This window comes from Doryrhamphus excisus, linkage group LG9, assembly GCF_037039965.1.
Source record: "Doryrhamphus excisus strain RoL-2023G ecotype Guam linkage group LG9, RoL_Dexc_Guam_v1.1, whole genome shotgun sequence".
Lineage (NCBI taxonomy): Eukaryota > Metazoa > Chordata > Actinopteri > Syngnathiformes > Syngnathidae > Doryrhamphus > Doryrhamphus excisus.
In genome coordinates this window covers 20,365,423-20,390,801 of record NC_136365.1, presented here as the reverse complement: position 1 = coordinate 20,390,801, position 25,379 = coordinate 20,365,423, and the positions used below count along the sequence as shown (strand labels likewise).

At 40.2% G+C, this 25,379-nt stretch overlaps 1 protein-coding gene across 1 annotated transcript; it reads right to left on the bottom strand.

The window, feature by feature from the left end:
- Window positions 1–1,473: 1,473 nt before the first annotated feature.
- Window positions 1,474–23,584, bottom strand: smad1 (SMAD family member 1). Its single transcript, XM_058065342.2, has 7 exons — window positions 23,522–23,584; window positions 10,108–10,637; window positions 6,361–6,624; window positions 6,177–6,293; window positions 4,684–4,905; window positions 2,748–3,004; window positions 1,474–2,670 (listed from the first exon to the last, which is right to left on the bottom strand). Exons 2-7 carry the CDS (start codon window positions 10,505–10,507, stop codon window positions 2,527–2,529), a joined length of 1,404 nt encoding a protein of 467 aa, XP_057921325.2. The 5' UTR covers window positions 10,508–10,637; window positions 23,522–23,584; the 3' UTR covers window positions 1,474–2,526.
- Window positions 23,585–25,379: the final 1,795 nt, after the last annotated feature.

Below are 25,379 nucleotides of genomic sequence, written 5' to 3'. Positions count from 1 at the left end.
CAAAACAGTGAGGTCAATTTCAAAACGTACGTGGTGTCTTTGAACGCACTCCCGCATGGAGCATAATACGGTATTGTGATTGAAATGTTTTGCTACTATTAAAGAAACAATTGTTAGGTAATTAGATTTTCAGATTGTGTTGTATCTTTTAGCATAATGTTTTTTGTTCATTTGGAGAAGTTCATATATATACAAATATATAAAATGGCCTCCTGTCATTCATCTTTTTGTTCATAAAATACAGTAAAAAATGAATATTCAATACATAGTTGTAAATTGCAATTAACCATGAATCATTTGAAAACTGTGATTAATTTTATTAACATTTTTAATTATTTGACAGCCCTAGTTTTTAACATAACTATTTACCAAAAACATTTTCACAGTTCAGTCAAAAGATTATTAATGTCATTTATGTAGCTGTTTAACCTCGCTACACTAATAATAATAATAATAATAATAAATAATTATAATGAATAAATAATAAATAATTATATTTATAATTATATAAATAAATATATAAATAATATCAAATAAATAATGAAAATTAAATATATTAAAAAATAAACAATAACAGTTACAATAAAAAATTAAAAAATAAAAGTGTCACAATAACAGAATAAGAACATCTAAAATAAGTAGAGCAGTGGATGTGGACACACACAGTGAACCATGATGGGACATGCCCGTCCCATTATTAAATTCAACAAAATGTTACACACTAAACCAATAAGTGGAGTGTGAAATGGTCAATCCCTGGTAAGTAAGTAAATAAACAATCTGGTGTGAGCAGAAAACTTTCCCCAAGACGGTAAGGCTGAATGGGTCGCACTTTGAAGACCCCTGCACTAAACTAAACAAAACTCCAGAGGAGATTCCAGTAAGTTATTTTATTGATGTTTTCATTGCAAAATTAACCGACGATCACCAATACTGCAGTTTAACATCCACACATATACTGTACGTAAATGTTAGAGAGTATATCTCAAATTGCCAAGCACACTAACATACACAAAGCACAGTTTTTGGATGTGCCATTGCATATTTTTCCTAACTTGGGTGGCCTGTAATTAAAAACATGCATACTCAAAACATTAAAAAAATACATGACTCCAAATACTGAAACAAATTTATTTGAATTCTCCAGTAGAGTCCTGGTATTCATGGAATAAAACTGCTTTTCTGGGAGTTTGACTGAGCCAAAATTGGGAAAAAAAAACAAACAATATTGATGGAAAAAAAAAGAGGCAATGTGCGAAAGTGCAGACAAAAACATGAAAAATACAAAAAGAATGTAGCGAGTATAACAGTTTAACAGCAAATAAAAAATGAATGACAACATAAAATTGATATGGATGGCCTATTGGTAACACTTTTTTTTTTTTTGACACAATGAACTTATATGTGAATCCTCAACATTTTCAGTCAACAACCAACAAACAAATCTTGCTCAGTTAATGTGTGCGTACACAGCACATATTCTAACATTGAATACATCTAGAAACACTATTTGCACCAAAAACTTTATCGTTAAAAACACAAGCGTAACAAATGACAATGAGCGGTATTTAAACATTTGAAACATCGGAAATGCCCCTTATTTCGTGCAATTTACTCGAGTAAATTCCCCTAAATTCCTCTTATATTCTTTAATGATGATTGACATTGACATTTTATACACTGAGTTTTACTAACTTTCATACATGTCATGAATAGACTGCAATCCCAGTGACCTGGAATGTTGCAAAATGATTTGAACAACGTATGCTAAAAACCACTAAGCGGTACAGTTCGGTACAGCTCGGTTTGGCGTGGTTTGGAATGGTAAACATGATGTAACACTAACCAAACATCGGATTGATTAAATGCTTTGCAAAATCTGGTCATGGATGGTTTACGAAAATCGGGGGATCGGATTTTGATTTGCCAGGCTGCAGTCGCAAGCTTTGAAAGCAAGCTCCTAAATGCCCTACAGTTTTCTGGCGGTACTGCGACATTATCGACCAAATACAAAGCAAATACACAGGGACGGTTGTTTGTGCATGCAGCATAAGCGAGCCAGTAGTAGCGGACAATAGCTAGTTCCTTACTAGCCATGCGGACGGTACGGCTATTGAGTTTTTTTAGCGTTATTATGTTATCCAAATCGACAGAACTTGATGCCGAAAAGACCCAAACCGAAGAGTACTGCTTGGAAGCGAAAGTTTGCATACAGGCATGATCGAGAATAAACGGAACAAAAATCAGCGGGCGCTCATCGAGGAGTGTGATGGTTGGATTATTTTTGGTTGGTCACAGAGATCAAGTATCTTCCAGTTGCGTCACGCTCTCTCTGCTTGCTCCTCTCCCAGTCTGTAAATGTGCCCGCTTAGATGTCCTTCAAGTAGAAAACAAACCAGGTCCCAGATCAGCGGCTTGTTATGTCGTCTAACTGAGGCAATCAGGTGTAAACTGGTCTGGGACCCGCTCGGGACCACCGGTCTTGCTACTTGGGCTAAAAATGCTGTGGTTGACCACAAGGACGGTCTAGGAGACAGATGATGTTGGGTTGTGGGGGGAACCCATTTGAGTTAGAACCTTATCCAGCCACTGCAGGGGTCCATGCAGGTGGATCTCGATCCAGCAGGGGGTGCTGGTCACATCCTGGCGATGGTACTCGGCTCCCCAGCCCTGAGGGACACAGAAATAAACATTCTTGGAAAAAAGTACTGACCCGGATACAAGATGAAATACACGGCGGTACCGACCTTCACAAAGCTCATGCGGATGGTGCACATCTTGGTGAGCTCGTACACGGCCTCAAAGCCGTGGTTGACCGACTGGGCCAGCAGCTCGGCGAACTCCTGGTTGTTGAAGATCTTCAGGCTGCAGCCGCTGGGGATCTTGCACACGGTGGTGGGGTGGAAGCCGTGGTGGTAGTTGCAGTTGCGACTCTGGACGAAGATGCTGCTGTCGCTCAGGCACTCGGCGTAGACCTCGCCGCCGACGTAGTACAGATGGACACCTTGGCGGTGTGGGGAAACAAAAGTAAAGTAAAGTGTGGAAGTAAAGTGTGGAAGTAAAGTGTGGAAGTAAAGTGTGGAAGTAAAGTGTGGAAGTAAAGTGCAGTAAAGTGTGGAAGTAAAGTTAAGTGCAGTAAAGTAAAGTACAGTAAAGTGCAGTAAAGTAAAGTACAGTAAAGTGCACCGCAGTGTGAAAGTAAAGTAAAGTAAAGTGCAGTAAAGTATGGAAGTAAAGTAAAGTGCAGTAAAGTGCAGTAAAGTGCAGTAAAGTGCAGTAAAGTGCAGTAAAGTGCAGTAAAGTGCAGTAAAGTGCAGTAAAGTAAAGTGCACCGCAATGTGAAAGTAAAGTAAAGTAAAGTAAAGTAAAGTAAAGTAAAGTAAAGTAAAGTAAAGTAAAGTAAAGTAAAGTAAAGTAAAGTAAAGTAAAGTAAAGTAAAGTAAAGTAAAGTAAAGTAAAGTAAAGTAAAGTAAAGTAAAGTAAAGTAAAGTAAAGTAAAGTAAAGTAAACCACAGTGCGAAAGTAAAGTAAAGTAAAGATTAAATTAAAAGTTGAAATTAAAGTAAATTAAAGTAAAGTAAAGTGCAGTAAAGTGCAGTAAAGTAAAGTGCACCGCAGTGTGAAAGTAAAGTAAAGTAAAGTAAAGTAAAGTAAAGTAAAGTAAAGTAAAGTAAAGTAAAGTAAAGTAAAGTAAAGTAAAGTAAAGTAAAGTAAAGTAAAGTAAAGTAAAGTAAAGTAAAGTAAAGTAAACCACAGTGCGAAAGTAAAGTAAAGTAAAGATTAAATTAAAAGTTGAAATTAAAGTAAATTAAAGTAAAGTAAAGTGCAGTAAAGTGCAGTAAAGTGCAGTAAAGTGCAGTAAAGTGCAGTAAAGTGCAGTAAAGTGCAGTAAAGTGCAGTAAAGTAAAGTGCACCGCAGTGTGAAAGTAAAGTAAAGTAAAGTAAAGTAAAGTAAAGTAAAGTAAAGTAAAGTAAAGTAAAGTAAAGTAAAGTAAAGTAAAGTAAAGTAAAGTAAAGTAAAGTAAAGTAAAGTAAAGTAAACCACAGTGCGAAAGTAAAGTAAAGTAAAGATTAAATTAAAAGTTGAAATTAAAGTAAATTAAAGTAAAGTAAAGTGCAGTAAAGTGCAGTAAAGTAAAGTAAAGTGCAGTAAAGTAAAGTGCACCGCAGTGTGAAAGTAAAGTAAAGTAAAATAAAGTAAAATAACGTAAAGTAAACCACAGTGCGTAAAGTAAAGTAAAGTAAAGTAAAGTAAAGTAAAGTAAAGTAAAGTAAAGTAAAGTAAAGTAAAGTAAAGTAAAGTAAAGTAAAGTAAAGTAAAGTAAAGTAAAGTAAAGTAAAGTAAACCACAGTGCGAAAGTAAAGTAAAGTAAAGATTAAATTAAATTAAAAGTTGAAATTAAAGTAAATTAAAGTAAAGTAAATTAAAGTAAAGTAAAGTGCAGTAAAGTAAAGTGCAGTAAAGTAACATAAAGTGCACCGCAGTGTGAAAGTAAAGTAAAGTAAAGTAAACCACAGTGCGAAATTTAAAATTAAATTAAATTAAATTAAATTAAATTAAATTAAATTAAATTAAATTAAATTAAATTAAATTAAATTAAATTAAATTAAATTAAATTAAATTAAATTAGTCTTCATTGTCGTAAAATACAAATTGACTTGGAGTCATTCGTCAAAGTTTACCTTTGCCGATGTGCCGCCGGGTGTTCTCGATGGTGGAATTGCGGTTGACATTGGAGAGTAGACCGAGGCAGAAGCGGTTGCGGTTGTTGGAGGGGTCGGTGAAGCCGTCTACGAGCACGCTGGTGGAGGACGCCTGGAAGGCCCCGCCGACGCGGTTGTTGAGCTCGTAGTAAACAATTGAGCACCAGTGCTTGGGCTCCTCGTAGGCCACGGGCTGCACATCTGCACAGGAAACACATTGGAGAGGTCACAGGGTTCGAGCTGAACATGCTCTCACAACCAAAGGAGAGCTCAATTTGAGCTTTGATTTTATGGATTATTGTATTGTACACGAGTGGAACCTCACTTAGCATTTTAGCAAAAATTTTTTGTAGTTTGAGCATATAAAACCTGTTTTTGACTTTCTAAATATGTGTTTTAACATTATTAGAGCCACCCTAGTCACCTTTACAATCCTATTATTCTTTGTTTACACCACGTTGCACAGGCTATGGGATCACACAGGGACATAATAGATGGCCATTGCTAGCGTAGCAAGCTACTGAGCTAACTACAGTAGTTCATTCATTCATTCATTCATTTTCTACCGCTTTGCAAACTCCACACAAAGATGGCCGAGGGTGGAATTGAACCCTGGTCTCCTCGCTGTGAAGTTTGCGCGCTAACCACTTGACCGCCGTGCAGTACTTAGCAGTAGTTAGCATCTTCAATTCATTCTATACTTGTACTTACACTAAAAGTGTTTCAAATGGGGTGGGGAAGAAGGACAACCAAGACAAAAAGTTACCACTTCCACAAAAAATGAGGGGAAAATTCTGAGTGGCGATTTGAGAACATTCCAGAAGGACAACTACAACTGAAACCATGTCACCATGACATGAGATCAGGTGACTCTTGGTCAATCATATCTTCAGCATGCTTTCCCAATGACAGCAGGTCGGTTCAAAATTGCGCTAATTATTGTACCGCAGAGTGAATCTTATTGCTAGAACCTTGTTACCACAAGAGGTGACGTCAGGAACCGGCCTTTTATGGGCCTCATACTTGTACTTACACTAAAAGTGTTTCAAATGGGGTGGGGAAGAAGGACAACAAAGACAAAAAGTTACCACTTCCACACAAAATGAGAGGAAAATTCTGAGTTTCCATGTCACCATGATATGAGATCATCTCCACCGTGTGTTAGAAGCATCAGGTGATTCTCGGTGGTTCTCCTGGGCTTGATTGTATCGTATCTTCAGCATGCTTTCCCAATGACAGCAGGTCGGTTCAAAATTGCGCTAATTATTGTAGTGAATTATTAGTGAATCTTATTGTTAAAACCTCGTTACCACGAGCAGAGGTGACGTCAGGAACCAGCCTTTTATGGGCCTCTTAAAAAAACCATAAACGCTCAGATATACGCACTTTTACAACGACACTTGAATGAAACTCTTCAACCTGGACACCAGGTAGAGGTTCATAAAGATGAGAGGGTAAGAACGTGGTGTTACCTGCCCGGTTGTTCGTATCAAGAGGCAAAGTCGGCACCAAGAGGTTGGTGTCCATCGGCTGGGGGCAGTCCTGAGTCATCGGTTCCTCTGGGGGCATGTACGCAGGCGGGGGCGTCTCTAAAAAAAAAAACATAAAAAGTCAGCTGACATGTAGAGGAAGACGCAAGAAACCTCTGGAATTCACCTGGCATCTGGAAAGGGCTGCCGGGGTCGGAGCTGGAGGGTGAATTGGGGAAAGTGGCGTTGCTGCCGCCGCCCGGCGAGCTCGGGAAACTGTTTCCCGGTGAATGTGGGAATTGCACGGGGTTGCCCGGCGCAAAGGACTCTGGGAATGTGGCGTTCTGAGGCATGTGCGGCTCGTTCTGCTGTAAAGGGTTGCGGAAGCGGGGCAGCATGGTGTGCTTGGCGTTGAACTCGCTGTTCCTCGGTACCAACACGGGGGGCAGCACTGAGAACAAAGACAGATGTTTGTTGAAAGAGGAAGTGACTAACAATCGGATTATCTGTATTTCTGTTGGTACATGAACTCATCTGTTTCATGTCAGGGTGTGAAGAGTGCACTGAGTCATCAGTAAGTCAGCCAAGGTCATATCCTTCGTTTGTTTTGTCTTTTCAAGGAAACTATACTGACAGATATGAGAGTGTTTATGCATCAATAATGATGTCCATGAGTCTTTAATAAACTACAATAACATTCAGAGATTTGCATCAAAATGGTATGCAATAATGGTCATGGTAATGGTTTTATTTCATTTGAACATGCATCAGATTACAATTGAGTGCATCCCATAATCAGTTCACAGTTCCACATGTCCGAAAGGAGTAGGAAGAAGCAAAGCTTATTAAATCCTACCCCTCCATCTGGTACTTTTACAATCAGTAACTGTTACATTTGTTCACTTCCTGCTTTCCTAATATAATTTAATATTTTTTTCATTTTTTTATTAAAAATTATATATATGTATGTATTTATTTAGTATTTATTTTTCATATTTTTATATATTTATATATTTTTATTTATTTATTTACTTATTTATTTTGGGCCACATGCTAGTTTTATTGTATTGTGGCTCATACAATCTGGTACTTTTACAATCAGTAACTTACATTTGTTCACTTCCTGCTTTCCTAATATAATTTAATATTTTTTATTTTTATTTATTTTTATTAAAAATTAGATTTTTTTAATTCATTTAGTATTTCTTTTTAATATTTATTTATTTATTTTGGGTCACATACTAGTTTTATTGTGTTCTGGCTAATATGGTAATGGTAATGGTTTTATTTCATTTGAACATGCATCAGATTACAATCGAATGCATCCCATAATTAGTTCACAGTTCCACATGTCTAAAAGGAGTAGGAAGAAGCAAAGCTTATTAAATCCTACCCCTCCATCTGGTACTTTTACAATCAGTAACTGTTACATTTGTTCACTTCCTGCTTTCCTAATATAATTTTATTTATTTTTTTACTTTTATTTGATTAATTTTGTTTTTTTTTAGTTTTATTTATTTATTTAATTTTATTTTTTTTGCCACATACCTAAGTACTCGGTGATATGAGCATCCAATGCCATAATGGGTACCATAGTAAGTGTCAATATAGTGATATATATAGCACATCATGACTGGTTCAAGACTCTTCATCCTTGTATTTAGCAAACATCAACTGCTTGTATTGTTTCTTGAATTGGCTCATCGTTGTGCATTGTTTGATTTCCTTACTCAATCCATTCCATAGTTTGATTCCACATACTGAAATGCTATGGCTTTTTAACGTAGTCCTAGCATATAAGTGTTTTCAAATATTTTGGTAATTTTATCTGCTTCCTGAGAATCTCTTTTTTGAAGAGTCAGCCTCTCCTCTGTCGGCGTCTTCCAGCTGTATTTGTCTCTCACTCTCAGATTTCTGCACTGAAAGGACATTTGGAGGCCAGCCGCTCTTGAGGAATTCGTCACCAGCGAGGTAAACTTATGTGAGGCCTATTCAGGTGCAGCGCATAGAAACGGTGAAGATAGCTTGTGTCTATAAATAGTCGATGGCAGATAAATAAAGCCTCTGCTGATATAATAGACATCTGCGATGCAGGCTCACTGTGGTTTTTATTTAAAGGGCTGACAGCTGAGGTTCTTGGTGGAATAGTGCCGGGAGATTGACAGGAAGTGTGTGTGTGTGTGTGTGTGTGTGGGAAGGGGTAGTGTAGACAGACAGGTGCTGTAGGGTTGAATCACCTCCAGCCTTCGCTTTTATCCCCCTCCTACCGCCCTACGGCTGCTAAAACAAAAAAAGTGTGCAAGGCAGGCAGCCGCTCTTTCCTCCTATTGTATGTGGGTGGCGGGCTTCCTGTCCAACCAGCCTCCCCCAAAAAAATGAAACCGTGTGCAGGCGTAGGGTGTGTATCCTCACTTTTGTCACACGTATTCTTTCACATTTCAGTGAGAATTTTTATTATACTGTATCGATACAACATGTATTACAGTGAATAGAATTTAGAGTAGTCACTGTACAGCGTATCCACTGAAAATCAATGAAAACATTAGTGACTCAAAGGCTGGTAAAGGCTGGATAGCCTACATTCAAACATGGTGGTGGTAGTGTAATGGCCTGGGGATGCACGAGTGCTGCCGGCACTTCATATATGAATTTCCACAGATTTCCAACATTCATTCATTCATTTTCTACCGCTTATCCTCACAAGGGTCGCGGGGAGTGCTGGAGCCTATCCCAGCTGTCTTTGGGCGAGAGGCGGGAAACACCCTGGACTGGTGGCAAGCCAATCACAGGGCACATATAGACAAACAACCATTCACACTCACATTCATACCTATGGACAATTTGGAGTCGCCGATTAACCTAGCATGTTTTTGGAATGTCGCAGGGGTGCTGGAGCCTATCCCAGCTGTCTTTGGGCGAGAGGCGGGGTACACCCTGGACTGGTCGCCAGTCATTCATTCATTCATTCATTCATTCACAACCGCTTATTCTCACGAGGGTCACGGGGGTGCTGGAGCCTACCCCAGCTGACTTTGGGCAGAAGGTGGGATGCACCCTGGACTGGTCGGCAGTCATTTTTTACCGCTTATCCTCACGAGGGTCGCGGGGGTGCTGGAGCCTACCCCAGAGGCGGGGTACACCCCGGACTGGTGGCCAGCCAATCACAGGGCACATATAGACAAGCAACCATTCACACTCACATTCATACCTATGGACAATTTGGAGTCGCTAATTAACCTAGCATGTTTTTGGAATGTCGCCGGGGTGCTGGAGCCTATCCCAGCTGACTTTGCCCGAGAGGTGGGGTGCACCCTGGACTGGTCGTCAAGTCATTAATTCATTCATTAATTCTCTACTGCTTATTCTCACGAGGGTCGCGGGGTGCTGGAGCCTACCCCAGCTGAAATTGGGCAGAAGGTGGGATGCACCCTGGACTGGTCGGCAGTCATTTTTTACCGCTTATCCTCACGAGGGTCGCGGGGGTGCTGGAGCCTACCCCAGAGGCGGGGTACACCCCGGACTGGTGGCCAGCCAATCACAGGACACATATAGACAAACAACCATTCACACTCACATTCATACCTATGGACAATTTGGAGTCGCTAATTAACCTAGCATGTTTTTTTTGGAATGTGGGAGGAAACCGGAATACCCGGAGAAAACCCACGCATGCACGGGGAGAACATGCAAACTCCACACAGAGATTGCCGAGGGTGGAATTGAACCCTGGTCTCCGAGCTGTGAGGTCTGCGCGCTAACCACTCGACCACCACGCAGTCCTAAATAAAATATTTATATGTTGACATATTCAGTGGATTATAAATCAAGCTGTACACTGACTACTCTAAAGTACATCCAAGATGAAGTACTATTGTATTGCCCCTTGAGAGGATGGTTGCCGGTGTGTGGAAATTCTGTGTGACAAAACACTGACCTGGGCTGTCCACACGTTTGTAGTGGTAAGGGTTGATGCACACATCCTTCTGCTTGGAACCAAACGGGTACTCGCAGCACTCGAGCGCCTTGAGCTCGTGGTGAGACTGCAGGTCGGGCCAGCGCCACACGCGGCAGTAGATGACATGCGGCAGGCCCTTCCTGTGCGACACCTGCAGCCGGCCGTCCAGCGAGCGGGGGATGGTGACGCAGCTGCTGGGCTGACCGGGGCAGCTGAGCGCCCTTTCCAGCTCCTCCATGGCGCCCTTCTTCTTCTTCAGTTTCTTCACCAGGGCGTCCACGGCCTTCTCGGCCCACTTCTCCTCCTCGTCGCCCTGCTTCCAGCCCAGCAGACGCTTGACGGCCGGGCTGGTGAAGGAGAAGAGCGAGGTGACGTTCATGATGGACGGGGCAGCCCTCCCGCTCTCCTTCTCCGCTGGGCCAAAAGAAGGGTGGGGCGGCAGATGGAGGTCCAGTTTTAGAGAAGGGTCGCTGTTGAGGTCTTTGAGGATATCCGAAACCGATGATTTTCTGCAAGACAAAAATGAGAAATAGAAGAAGCCGAATAGAACAAGTGGTTAGCACGCAGACCTCACAGCTAGGAGACCGGAGTTCAATTCCACCCTCGGTTTGCATGTTCTCCCTGTGCATGCGTGGGTTTTCTCCGGGTACTCCGGTTTCCTCCCACATTCCAAAAACATGCTAGGTTAATTAGCGACTCCAAATTGTCCATAGGTATGAATGTGAGTGTGAATGGTTGTTTGTCTATATGTGCCCTGTGATTGGCTGGCCACCAATCCAGGGTGTACCCCGCCTCTTGCACAGCTGGGACAGCTGGGATAGGCTCCAGCACCCCACGCGACCCTCGTGAGGATAAGCGGAAGAAAATGAATGAATTAATGAATAAAGAGATATTCTGCACGGCGGTCGAGTGGTTAGCGCGCAGACCTCACAGCTAAGAGACCGGAGTTCAATTCCACTCTTGGCCATCTCTGTGGGGAGTTAGCATGTTCTCCTCATTCCAAAAACATGCTAGGTTAATTAGCGACTCCAAATTGTCCATAGGTATGAATGTGAGTGTGAATGGTTGTTTGTCTATATGTGCCCTGTGATTGGCTGGCCACCAGTCCAGGGTGTACCCAGACAGCTGGGATAGGCTCCAGCACCCCCACAACCCTTGTGAGGATAAGTGGTAGAAAATGAATGAATGAATGATGTTTTGGAAATTTGGAGTGGTCAGACCGGAGCAGGAGGGGATAGAAAAGAAGAAAAAAGAAAACAGAGGGGGAATGCATTTTTAGTCAAAATGTCTAAACAACGATGCCACAACGATGCGACACCGGTTTCCTCCCATATAAAAAAAACATGCTAGGTTAATTAGCGACTCCAAATTGTCCATAGGTATGAATGTGAGTGTGAATAGTTGTTTGTCTATATGTGCCCTGTGATTGGCTGGCCACCAGTCCAGGGTGTACCCCGCCTCTTGCCCGAAGACAGCTGGGATAGGCTCCAGCAACCCCTGCGACCCTTGTGAAGAAAAGCTGTAGAAAATGAATGAATGATGTTTTGTTGTTTTGCAAATTTGGAGTGGTCAGAACCGGAGCAGGAGGGGATAGAAAAGAAGAAAAAAGAAAACAGACGGGTGAGTGCATTTTTAGACAAAATGCCTAAACAACGATGCTACTCCGGTTTCCTCCCACATTCCAGAAACGTGCTAGGTTAATTAGCAACTCCAAATTGTCCATAGGTATGAATGTGAGTGTGAATGGTTGTTTGTCTATATGTGCCCTGTGATTGGCTGGCCACCAGTCCTCTTGCACGAAGACAGCTGGGATAGGCTCCAGCACCCCTGCGACCCTCGTGAGAATAAACGATAGAAAATGAATGAAAGAATTGTAAATATGGTAACTTCATGTTATTTTATATTTTATAGGCGTCTCCTGCCATTTAATGACGTTTCAAAAAGGAGGCCATTGCGTTATCAGAGGAAGTAGATCTTCGGTGAAAAAGTTCTACGATGCTTCAACAATGCCTACCAGCAAACAGTCGGCCCACGGCAGGACAATAAAAAGGAAGTACATGGATAAATCTGTCCACTCAGTTAGCTCCCGTGGGAGCCATTCACTGTCACATATACATACTGTATGAGCATTTAAAACAAAAGTCAGCGTGATGCTCCTTGTCGTCTTTTTATGTTTTTTATGAAGGCAAAAAAGGGGGCAGACACCAGAACTGAAAACCAGGATGCGAGCGTGGGCTACTAAGTGCCTCATCACTGACTGTAAAGCCTGCAGTATATTGTATTTCCCACCAGCAGGAAATAAATACATCATTAAGAATGCTCGCTAAGTTATTCTTGGCCCGCTCTTCAGATTATGGGATTAAATTTCGATTTCTATCTTAGTCGGATAGCACACATATAGACCGCTTCGGACAGGTGCTTTTTTTTACGGTGTATTGGTCACTTACTAAAAACCGAGCACCCTGACAGGAACATTACGATATCTATACTATATCATCTATACTTAGTTTGGCCTCCTGGGGTCCTGGACTGATCCGACACAGTCATGACGTTCAAACTCGCACAGGAAAAAAAGGGGAGTGTGTGGTTATAGTATCGCACATCTGCCGTAGCGGAGCAACAGGAAACAGATGGCGTAGTTGTGTCTTCATGTCTGTCATCACCATCACAACAACAGCATCGTTCCTGTTTTGCTGACTTGTGCAGGTTTTTTTCCACAGGTGCAGGATGGGGGAGTTTGAAGGGGGTTTCCAAAACGTACCCCGTCCCTGACTTTTATCGGTGTGTTTTTTTTTTTTTTTGAATACATTGTCTCCATCACATTTGTATGTCTCATTTCTGTGAGGCTGTGTCAAGTTATTTATGGTAATGGTTTTATTTCATTTGAACATGCATCAGATTACAATTGAATGCATCCCATAATCAGTTCACAGTTCCACATGTCCAAAAGGAGTAGGAAGAAGCAAAGCTTATTAAATCCTACCCATCCATCTGGTACTTTTACAATCAGTAACTGTTACATTTGTTCACTTCCTGCTTTCCATAATACAGTTGACTTTTACAATCAGTAACTGTTATATTTGTTCACTTCCTGCTTTCCTAATATAATTTAAGTTTTTTATTTTTATTTGTTTTTTAAATTGATTTTTTTATATTTATTTAAAAAAAATTATAAAAGATTTAAAAAATTTAAGAAATTTAAAAAATTAAAAATTTTAAAAAATATATGTTTATTTTTATTTTTTGTCCCATACCGAAGTACAAGGTGATATGACCATACAATGACATTATTTGTACCATAGTAAGTGTCAATATAGTGATATATATAGCACATCATGACTGGTTCAAGACTCTTCATCCTTGTATCCTTGTCAATGTAGTTCAACTTGTTAAGAAGCAAAGCTTATTAAATCCTACCCCTCCATCATTTGTTCACTTCCTGTTTTCCTAATATAATTTGTTTTATTATAATTTTTTTTTATTTTATTAATTTATATATTTTTTATTTTATTTTATTAATTTATATATTTTTTATTTTATTTTATTTTTTTAATGTAATTTAATTATAATTTTATTTTTTTGTCACGTACCGAAGTACGAGGTGATATGACCACCCAATGTCATAATGGGTACCATAGTAAGTGTCAATGTAGTGAAATATATATATATATATATATATATATATATATATATATATAGCACATCACATTATTTAAGAAGAAAGTTGAAATATTGAAAGAAAAAAAAAGCGTGGAAATTATTGTGGAATAATTGTGGAAATTATTGAATTATATTACAATCAGATATTATCATTATTCTTTTTCCGAAAGGCCAAAACACCCCCTTAAAAAAAACGACACATATTGTACCCCTTCAATGATGCCCACTTTAGACCCGTTTTAGGTGTGCAGGTGCGTTTAGCTGGAACATTCAAAATACTTTTGTACCAAATTCCTGTTTAGGCCACACAAAACATTCTTGTCTGTTTCTATAAATAGACCAGAAGGAAAAAAGTCCTTATTTATATTTTGAATGCCTCAACAGATAACGCTCGGCTCACAGCCATATCGGGGGCGTTCGAGTCAGCCTGTACTTGCATGTTACTCACTGCCCGAGGATGGGGGGGGGCGTATTATAGTGGAATTGTCCCTGGAGTATGGCCGCCAGCTGCAGTGAAAAAGACAGCAGGGGACATTTAAAAGTGTGTTCCAAATGTTTAAGCAGCACTTTTTGTGGAATCTTCTCATCTGAAATTTTTTTTTCATTTTTTGGAAGTGATGCTTACCCTAGCACATTTTGTCGCCCATACCAACCACAGTGATGCAGTACCCAAAAAGGCTGAGCTAGTAACTGATTGGTTGGCACGGCTGTGTGACAGCAGGAATGGAATGCGGTGGCATTTTTATATGAAAAAAAACAAAAAACAAAAAAAAAGCAGGCAACCAACCACTTAGGAAGGCGACATACCAAGAGAACTACAGTACACGCTAAAACTGCATTTACGGTGAAAAAATGACTTCTACTTTTGAACCGTGACGCACAAAAGATAAAACATGACACACAAACCACACCCGGATTGTGTCATTTGCGCTATCATTCTTCTGACACATACGCTTTGTGTATTCTTTCTTTGTGTATTTCTATTGCGTACTGCTTCAGATGGACACTACATGAAAGAGTCGTTCATAAAATATCAGCGCATTTTGTCGCCAAATTCAAAATGAGAAATACTCCTCCCTATGTAAGAGAGTCAAGGGCGGGGCCAATAGAATAGCAAGATACATCACCAGTTGGCACACCGGTGATATTAATTCACTGCAAGGATACTGAATTGCCAGAAACGGGTCAATGATATTGCCCATATGTGAACTCTATTGGCTGTGTTTTGTTTGAATCTGACGCCATGACTCAAAAAGGCTTTACGTAGTTCAGTGTACATACATAAACTACCGCTCAAAAGTTTGGGATCACATTTGCAAATGTCTTTGTTTTCCAAAGAAAAACACATTTTCATGCATTTCACAAACATTTTTATCCATTTCACAAATATTTTTACTCATTTCACAAACATTCATTCATTCATTTTCTACCGCTTTTCCTCATGAGGGTCGCGGGGGTTGCTGGAGCCTATCCCAGCTGTCTTCGGGCGAGAGGCGGGGTACACCCTGGACTGGTAGCCAGCCAATCACAGGGCACATATAGACAAACAACCATTCACACTCACATTCATACCTATGGACAATTTGGAGTTGCTAATTAGCCTAGCATGTTTTTGGAATGTGGGAGGAAACCGGAGTACCCGGAAAAAACCCACGCATGCACGGGGAGAACATGCAAACTCCACACAGAGATGGCCGAGGGTGGAATTGAACCCTGGTCTCCTAGCTGTGAGGTCTGCGCGCTAACCACTAGACCGCCGTGCCACCCCATTTCACAAACAATTAAAATTAAATTAAAAAACTTAAATTATATTAGGAAAGCAGGAAGTTAACAAATGTAACAGTTACTGATTGTAAAAGTAAACTGTATTATGGAAAGCAGGAAGTGAACAAATGTAACAGTTACTGAGTGTAAAAGTACCAGATGGGAGGGGTAGGATTTAATAAGCTTTGCTTCTTCCTACTCCTTTTGGACATGTGGAACTGTGAACTGATTATGGGATGCACTCAATTGTAATCTGATGCATGTTCAAATTCATTCATTCATTCATTTTCTACCGCTTTTCCTCACGAGGGTCGCGGGGGTGCTGGAGCCTATCCCAGCTGTCTTCCGGCGAGAGGCGGGGTACACCCTGGACTGGTGGCCAGCCAATCACAGGGCTAAAATTAAATTAAAAAACTTAAATTATATTAGGAAAGCAGGAAGTGAACAAATGTAACAGTTACTGATTGTAAAAGTAAACTGTATTATGGAAAGCAGGAAGTGAACAAATGTAACAGTTACTGATTGTAAAAGTACCAGATGGGAGGGGTAGGATTTAATAAGCTTTGCTTCTTCCTACTCCTTTTGGACATGTGGAACTGTGAACTGATTATGGGATGCATTCAATTGTAATCTGATGCATGTTCAAATTCATTCATTCATTCATTTTCTACCGCTTTGCCTCACGAGGGTCGCGGGGGTGCTGGAGCCTATCCCAGCTGTCTTCGGGCGAGAGGCGGGGTACACCCTGGACTGGTGGCCAGCCGATCACAGGGCTAAAATTAAATTAAAAAACTTTAATTATATTAGGAAAGCAGGAAGTGAACAAATGTAACAGGTACTGATTGTAAAAGTAAACTGGATTATGGAAAGCAGGAAGTGAACAAATGTAACAGTTAGTGATTGTAAAAGTACCAGATGGGAGGGGTAGGATTTAATAAGCTTTGCTTCTTCTTACTCCTTTTGGACATGTGGAACTGTGAACTGATTATGGGATGCATTCAATTGTAATCTGATGCATGTTCAAATTCATTCATTCATTTTCTACCGCTTTGCCTCACGAGGGTCGCGGGGGTGCTGGAGCCTATCCCAGCTGTCTTCGGGCGAGAGGCGGGGTACACCCTGGACTGGTCGCCAGCCAATCACAGGGCTAAAATTAAATTAAAAAACTTTAATTATATTAGGAAAGCAGGAAGTGAACAAATGTAACAGTTACTGATTGTAAAAGTCAACTGGATTATGGAAAGCAGGAAGTGAACAAATGTAACAGTTACTGATTGTAAAAGTACCAGATGGGAGGGGTAGGATTTAATAAGCTTTGCTTCTTCCTACTCCTTTTGGACATGTGGAACTGTGAACTGATTATGGGATGTATTCAATTGTAATCTGATGCATGTTCTCATTCATTCATTCATTTTCTACCGCTTTTCCTCACGAGGGTCGCGGGGGTGCTGGAGCCTATCCCAGCTGTCTTCCGGCGAGAGGCGGGGTACACCCTGGACTGGTCGCCAGCCAATCACAGGGCTAAAATTAAATTAAAAAACTTAAATTATATTAGGAAAGCAGGAAGTGAACAAATGTAACAGTTACTGATTGTAAAAGTCAACTGGATTATGGAAAGCAGGAAGTGAACAAATGTAACAGTTAGTGATTGTAAAAGTACCAGATGGAGGGGTAGGATTTAATAAGCTTTGCTTCTTCCTACTCCTTTTGGACATGTGGAACTGTGAACTGATTATGGGATGCATTCAATTGTAATCTGATGCATGTTCAAATTCATTCATTCATTCATTTTCTACCGCTTTTCCTCACGAGGGTCGCAGGGGTGCTGGAGCCTATCCCAGCTGTCTTCGGGCGAGAGGCGGGGTACACCCTGGACTGGTGGCCAGCCAATCACAGGGCTAAAATTAAATTAAAAAACTTTAATTATATTAGGAAAGCAGGAAGTGAACAAATGTAACAGTTACTGATTGTAAAAGTAAACTGTATTATGGAAAGCAGGAAGTGAACAAATGTAACAGTTAGTGATTGTAAAAGTACCAGATGGGAGGGGTAGGATTTAATAAGCTTTGCTTCTTCCTACTCCTTTTGGACATGTGGAACTGTGAACTGATTATGGGATGCATTCAATTGTAATCTGATGCATGTTCAAATTCATTCATTCATTCATTTTCTACCGCTTTTCCTCACGAGGGTCGCGGAGGGTGCTGGAGCCTATCCCAGCTGTCTTCGGGCGAGAGGCGGGGTACACCCTGGACTGGTCGCCAGCCAATCACAGGGCTAAAATTAAATTAAAAAACTTTAATTATATTAGGAAAGCAGGAAGTGAACAAATGTAACAGTTACTGATTGTAAAAGTCAACTGGATTATGGAAAGCAGGAAGTGAACAAATGGAACAGTTAGTGATTGTAAAAGTACCAGATGGAGGGGTAGGATTTAATAAGCTTTGCTTCTTCCTACTCCTTTTGGACATGTGGAACTGGGAACTGATTATGGGATGCATTCAATTGTAATCTGATGCATGTTCAAATGAAATAAAACAATTACCATTACCATATAAATTATTGCCGACTGAGAAAAAAAAACTATTTTCAGGGGGTGAAAAAGTAATTTAAAATATTTATTTTTTTTAATTAAAAAAAAATTAATTTTTCTCAACAAAAATCCACAAATTTTCAGGGCTTTTAATGCTATTCGGGCGCCCTACTGTATTAGCTAACCACAATATTAGAAACATCTCTCAATATGTGTGCATTACAAACCAGCGTAAACCACTTCAAACTCCAACCACAACAATTAACAAAGTGCTAATGAACACCACAGCCTCGTGTTGCTGCGGCACACAGTAAAACGCTACAGATGCCGACGGTGGCTGCGGCCTTCCTTATAAAAAGCACAAAACACGCCGCCGCATTTACCCGGCAGTCTCGTAAAACAGTTGCTAACCAAGCACCAAGTTCTCTGCATCCCATATTGCCTCTTTATCCCGCCATGATGGTCAGAGACTGCGGCTAATGAGCGCGGCTGAAACGGTGGGTTTCGACCCGCCCCGGCGTGAGATGTTAGCCGCCGCACGAGCCCCACGGATCGCTTTGCACCGCTCCAGTGTCTGTTAATCAATTTAGGCCCGGCTTGTGCAGGATGAGGAGGCACTAATGATGCTCTGCAGCCTCCCCCGAGGGAGGGGGGGGGGGTGGACGGAGCATTATAAAGAAGCTACATTATTTATCAGTTGGGTCCTGCACGGGGGCCTCCATTAACCCCCCCTCCACTCCCCGGTCCCTGTTCAATGGGGTCACTGGCTATAAACAGAGAAGCGCAGGAAGGGAGAGTGATGGCGGCAGAAAGGTTTTAACGCAGAGCGAGTGGGGAGGAAAGTGAGAGTGACAGTAATGCCACAGATCTGAGACTCAGTGGGTGTTTTTAAGAGTGGGAAGACTCCCCCACTATCTGCTTTCCAATGGATGACAAAGAGCAGAGCCCACACAATAGGCTAATAGAAATTATGAAATTATTCAGATGATGATTCCTTATCGGCGTTAGTTGTATCAAACTAAAAATGATAAACTAATATGAAAAAAAAAGCCAAATATAACAAAAAAAACAAATAAGCCGCTCAAATTTGCTCCGGCTAGAAGCTGGAATTTGAAATCTCCCAGCTATTTTTCACACAGAGCTGCCATAGCATGCAAATAGTCTTCTCACAAACCACGGCGTCACATCATGAAACGTTTTAAGTTGACCCAAAATGGCATCTATACATCTTCTAAATCAATCATCAGAATCATAATATTATTTTATATTAAAATACTATGTCAAAGTACATAAAATAACACCAAAATAACAATTTTACAAATGTATGTTTTTGTTGCACGGTGGTCGAGTGGTTAGCGCGCAGACCTCACAGCTAGAAGACTTGGGTTCAATTCCGACCTCGGCTATCTCTGTGTGAAATTTGCATATTCTCCCCGTGCATGCGTGGGTTTTCTCCGGGTACTCCGGTTTCCTCCCACATTCCAAAAACATGCTAGGTTAATTAGCCACTCCAAATTGTCCATAGGTATGAATGTGAGTGTGAATGGTTGTTTGTCTATATGTGCCCTGCGATTGGCTGGCCACCAGTCCAGAGTGTAACCGCCTCTCGGCTCCAGCACCCCTGTGACCCTCATGAGGATAAGTGGTAAAAAATGAATGAATGAATGTTGGTTTTTTTTATGTTTCTAGTCAATAGGTGTCAGTAATGTTACACTGATGAAACAACAGGAAGTATGGTACAGAACAGGAAGTTAAAAAAAAACAACAAGGAACTCTCCCAATGCTAATATTATGTCTTGTTTATATCTTATATATGCTATTTCCTCTTATTATACCTACTATATTGGGTAATATGAGCATCTGGAAGGCCTGGACTGGTGGCCAGCCAATCACAGGGCACATATAGACAAACAACCATTCACACTCACATTCATACCTATGGACAATTTGGAGTCGCCAATTAACCTAGCATGTTTTTGGAATGTGGGAGAACATGCAAACTCCACACAGAGATGGCTGAGGGTGGAATTGAACCCTGGTCTCCTAGCTGTGAGGTCTGCGCGCTAACCACTTGACCGCCGTGCAGCTTGGTTTACGTTTTTTTTTTTTTACGAAATATGTAAACAAGCTTGCTAACTGCTAGCCTGGCGGTGCTAACATTTCGTCCGAGCCGTGGACTTTAATTCCACAGTGAGCTTGAATGACACGCCCCTTTCACACATAAATCCTGCATAACCGATGCTTTGGTTTGTGCTGTAGAAATGATTACAACTGCAACAATTAATCAATTAATCGACGGTTAATCGATTACCGAACTAACCCACAGCTGTTTGGGTCATTGATAGTAATCCAGTACAAAACAAAAAATCTCAACAGTGTTCCCGTGTGGACGGGACCTTAGCCCTGACCCTTGACCCCGGCTAAAGTCCAACAAAACAGCTATCTCAACCATGCACGGCACTCCATGTTGTAGGGTTAGCGTCCCGTTAGGAGGGACACCTAGACATATGGCAGCAGCCGATGTTGTCGTCTGGGCCCGTGTTGTGACTGCGTGCAGGAATGCCGCTAACCTATATTTACACTTTTGATTGGAGTCCTTAACGTGGAACCAATGCTTCGCTTTGAAGAGTATAGTAAAGCGAAACGGCGACGGAGGACAATAGCACAAGTAAAGGTCACCATTGACGGTAATGTGATATGTCATCGATGATGCTGACACACTCATTGACTGACACACACATCGGGATGCCTCAAAGAGGCTCGGTGGGAGGATAATACAGCATGGAAGATTTAGCATGCTATGACAGTCACCGGTTATTCGTTTAGTGACATCGACATATGATGAGCTAAAATATGTCATATGTGTTATTATTCATGATACTCCAAAAATAAAAATAAAAAAAAAATCTAAATTAAAAGTCAAACTTCTGAACTGTCATTCAAGCGGAAAAAATAACAGAACAGTTATAAGTTAACATAACAGCAATAAGTTAACTGCAGTTAATCCTACAACATAAACCAATGTTAGCATTCTTAACTGTCATTCGAGTGCATGAAAAAAAGGTCTGAAATAATATAAAACTAAAAGTCAACCTTCTGAACTGTCATTCAAGCGGAAAAAATAACAGAACAGTTAACCTTCATAACAGCAATAAGTTAACTGCAGTTAATCCTACAACATAAACCAATGTTAGCATTCTTAACTGTCATTCGAGTGCATGAAAAAAAGGTCTGAAATAATATAAAACTAAAAGTCAACCTTCTGAACTGTCATTCAAGCGGAAAAAATAACAGAACAGTTAACCTTCATAACAGCAATAAGTTAACTGCAGTTAATCCTACAACATAAACCAATGTTAGCATTCTTAACTGTCATTCGAGTGCATGAAAAAAAGGTCTGAAATAATATAAAACTAAAAGTCAACCTTCTGAACTGTCATTCAAGCGGAAAAAATAACAGAACAGTTAACCTTCATAACAGCAATAAGTTAACTGCAGTTAATCCTACAACATAAACCAATGTTAGCATTCTTAACTGTCATTCGAGTGCATGAAAAAAAGGTCTGAAATAATATAAAACTAAAAGTCAACCTTCTGAACTGTCATTCAAGCGGAAAAAATAACAGAACAGTTAACCTTCATAACAGCAATAAGTTAACTGCAGTTAATCCTACAACATAAACCAATGTTAGCATTCTTAACTGTCATTCGAGTGCATGAAAAAAAGGTCTGAAATAATATAAAACTAAAAGTCAACCTTCTGAACTGTCATTCAAGCGGAAAAAATAACAGAACAGTTAACCTTCATAACAGCAATAAGTTAACTGCAGTTAATCCTACAACATAAACCAATGTTAGCATTCTTAACTGTCATTCGAGTGCATGAAAAAAAGGTCTGAAATAATATAAAACTAAAAGTCAACCTTCTGAACTGTCATTCAAGCGGAAAAAATAACAGAACAGTTAACCTTCATAACAGCAATAAGTTAACTGCAGTTAATCCTACAACATAAACCAATGTTAGCATTCTTAACTGTCATTCGAGTGCATGAAAAAAGGTCTGAAATAATATAAAACTAAAAGTCAACCATCTTAACTTTCATTCAAGTGTAAAAATAAGCGAGCGACTGAAAACAACACGACATTCGCAACAGTCGTTCAAGCGCAAAAATAAGTTAACCACTGTAAAAAAAAAGATAAACAAAATGTCGACCTTTTATACTGTAGTACAGTTGTAGAAATAAGTCAACCTCTGTAAATAAAAACATACATCTGAAAGGTAACAAGTGTAGGGAACAATTGAGCCTCCATTGCTAAAATAACATAGTATAGTTAACCTTCATAACTGCAAGTTAACTGCAGTTAATCCTACAACATAAACTAATGTTAACATTCTTAACTGTCATTCAAATGTAAAAAAAAAGAGTTTTAAAATAATAAAAGACTAAAAGTCAACCATCTGAACTTTCATTCAAGCAAAAAATAAGTTAACCACTGCATAAAAAAAGATAAAATGTCAACCATCTTAACTTTCATTCAAGCAAAAAAATAAGTTAACCACTCCAAAAAAAAAGATAAAGAAAATGTCAACCTTTTATACTGTTGTACACTTGTAAAAATAAGTCAACCTTTGTAAATAAAAACATAAATCTGAAAGGTAACAAGTATAGAGAATAATCGAGCCTCCGTTGCTAAAATAACATAAAACAGTCATAAGTTAACTGCAGTTAATCCTACATAACATAAACTAATGTTCAATGAGTTAATGTTCTTAACTGTCATTCGAATGTGAACGAAATTCATTTCTAATTCGAATGAGAAAACAAGTTCTGACATAATGTAAAACTAAAAGTCAATCTTAACTTTCATTCAAGTGTAAAAATAAGCGAGCGACTGAAAACAACACGACAAATAAGTGAAATTTAAAATTCGCAACAGTCGTTCAAGCGCAGAAGAGCCTTTCTATGCTGATAAAGTTGATAGCATTTCAATATGTGAAGGAAAAAAAGTAATAAAGAAGCAGCAATTGCACATAATAATAAGATAATTAGCTATTTGTCAAGACTAGCATGTTAATAAGTCCAACTGTCATAAGCCACGTTTGGCTTGCAGTGTTTACATGCATCTTGTTGCATCTGGAAGCATTACAGCTGCACCAGGTAGGAATCAAATGACTTTATAGACAATGAAAACGCCTTAATATTGTTGTCAGTGAGTAAAAATGTCACTATGTTGACTTAAAAGAGAGGAAATGTGCCTCAAAGTGGAAGAAAAAGAGGGAAAAGTCTACCGGGGAGCCGAATGGCTCTACTTTGCTTCAAAAACAGCACAAACAATCAAGAAAAACAGTAAAACATGTGCATAAAATTTGAAAGTGGATACAATAAAGTTAAAATACAAGGTGTTTATTTTTTTAAAAAACAATATAAGCATTACCTTGTGAGTCTTGCGCGGCGGCGGCAGGATGGTATCCCTGTAGTGAGCTCCACTCCGCGCGTAGCGTGATGCGGCCTGGCGTCAGGGAGTCGCGGGGTCTCATCACCCTCCGCTCCTGCGCCAATATCACTGCGCAGGACAGCCCGCCCCTCCCCCGACAGCAACAAGGCCTACTTTTTTTTACGCTTCTTCTTCGCTTCATTTAGATATTATGTAACTGTGAGTGTGGACAAAATGTGTCCTTATGGCCGAGTTTTAAGTGGTTGTCTTTTATTCTCCTCCCTGTTCAGAGGTTAGTCACTTAAAAACGTACAAAATGTAGGATGAAGGTACTCTCTACTGCAGTACAGCATCATGTTGTTTTATGTCTTCTTGCGCTTCCTATTTTTTTTACATATTTAACCCCACATGTGGAACACAAACGAAGAATGCTATAGCACGGCTTGTCACTCCATTTTATTTAGTCAATGATAATCGAAATAACAGGAACACTGCTGTTTTTAAGGACCTATTGTAAGAACGCTAGTCAAAGATCTTCTCTATAAAGACAGGAGCGCTCTGCCGTTTTTACGGGCCTAATACAAAAAAAGATCCTCTAATTGACAAGAGCCTTATTCTGTTTTTAAGGACTTGTTGCAGAAACGCTAGTCAAAGATCCTCTCTATAAGACAGGAGTGCTCTGCTGATTTAAGGACCTCCTGCCAAAAACGCTAGTCAAAGATCCTCTCTATATGACGGGATTGCTCTGCTGCATTTTGAGGACCTACTGCCGAAAAAGATAGTCAAAGAGTCTCTCCATAACAGGAGTGATTTGCGATTTTTAAGCATCTGCTGCAAAAACGCTAGTCAAAGATCCTCTATAAGGCAGAAGCACTTGCGAAAACGCTAGTCAAAGATCCTCTCTATATGACGGGGTTGCTCTGCTGCATTTGAGGACCTACTGCCAAAAAAGATAGTCAAAGAGTCTCACCATTACAGGAGTGATTTGTGTTTTTTAAGGACTTACTACCAAAAACGCTAGTCAAAGATCCTCCATAAGGCAGGAGCACTCTGCTGCATTTGAGGGTCTATTGCAAAAACACTAGTCAAAGATCCTCTCTATAACGGGATTGCCTTGCTGCATTTGAGGACTTAGTGCCAAAAAAGCTAGTCAAAGATTCTCTCCATTAGAGGAGTGATCTGCGTTTTTTAAGGATATGCTGCAAAAAACGCTAGTCAAAGATCCTCTATAAGGCAGAAGCATTCTGCTGCATTTGAGGGTCTATTGCAAAAAACGCTAGACAAAGATCCTCTCTATATGACGGGATTGCGCCGCTGCATTTAAGGACCTACTGCCAAGTCAAACGCCAGTCAAAGAATCTCAGGAGTGATTTGCGTTTTTTAAGGATCTGCTGCAAAAACGCCAGTCAAAGATCCTCTATTTGACAGGAGCACTCTGCTGCATCTGAGGGTCTTTTGCAAAAATGTGAGTCAAAGATCCTCTATAAGGCAGGAGCGCTCCCTGCTGGTTTTGAAGACCTACTGAAGAAAAGCCCTGTCAAAGATCATCTATATAACAGGAGCACTCTGTTGCATTTGAGGGTCTATTGCAAAAACATGAGTCAAAGATCCTCTATCAGGCAGGAGCACTCTGCTGCATTTGAGGGTCGATTGCAAAAACGCGAGTCAAAGATCCTCTATAAGGCAGGAGCGCTCCCTGCTGTTTTTGAAGACCTACTGAAGAAAAGCCTTGTCAAAGATCCTCTATATGACAGGAGCACTCTGCTGCATTTGAGGGTCTATTGCAAAAACATGAGTCAAAGATCCTCTATAAGGTAGGAGCACTCTGTTGCATTCGAGGGTCTATTGCAAAACCACG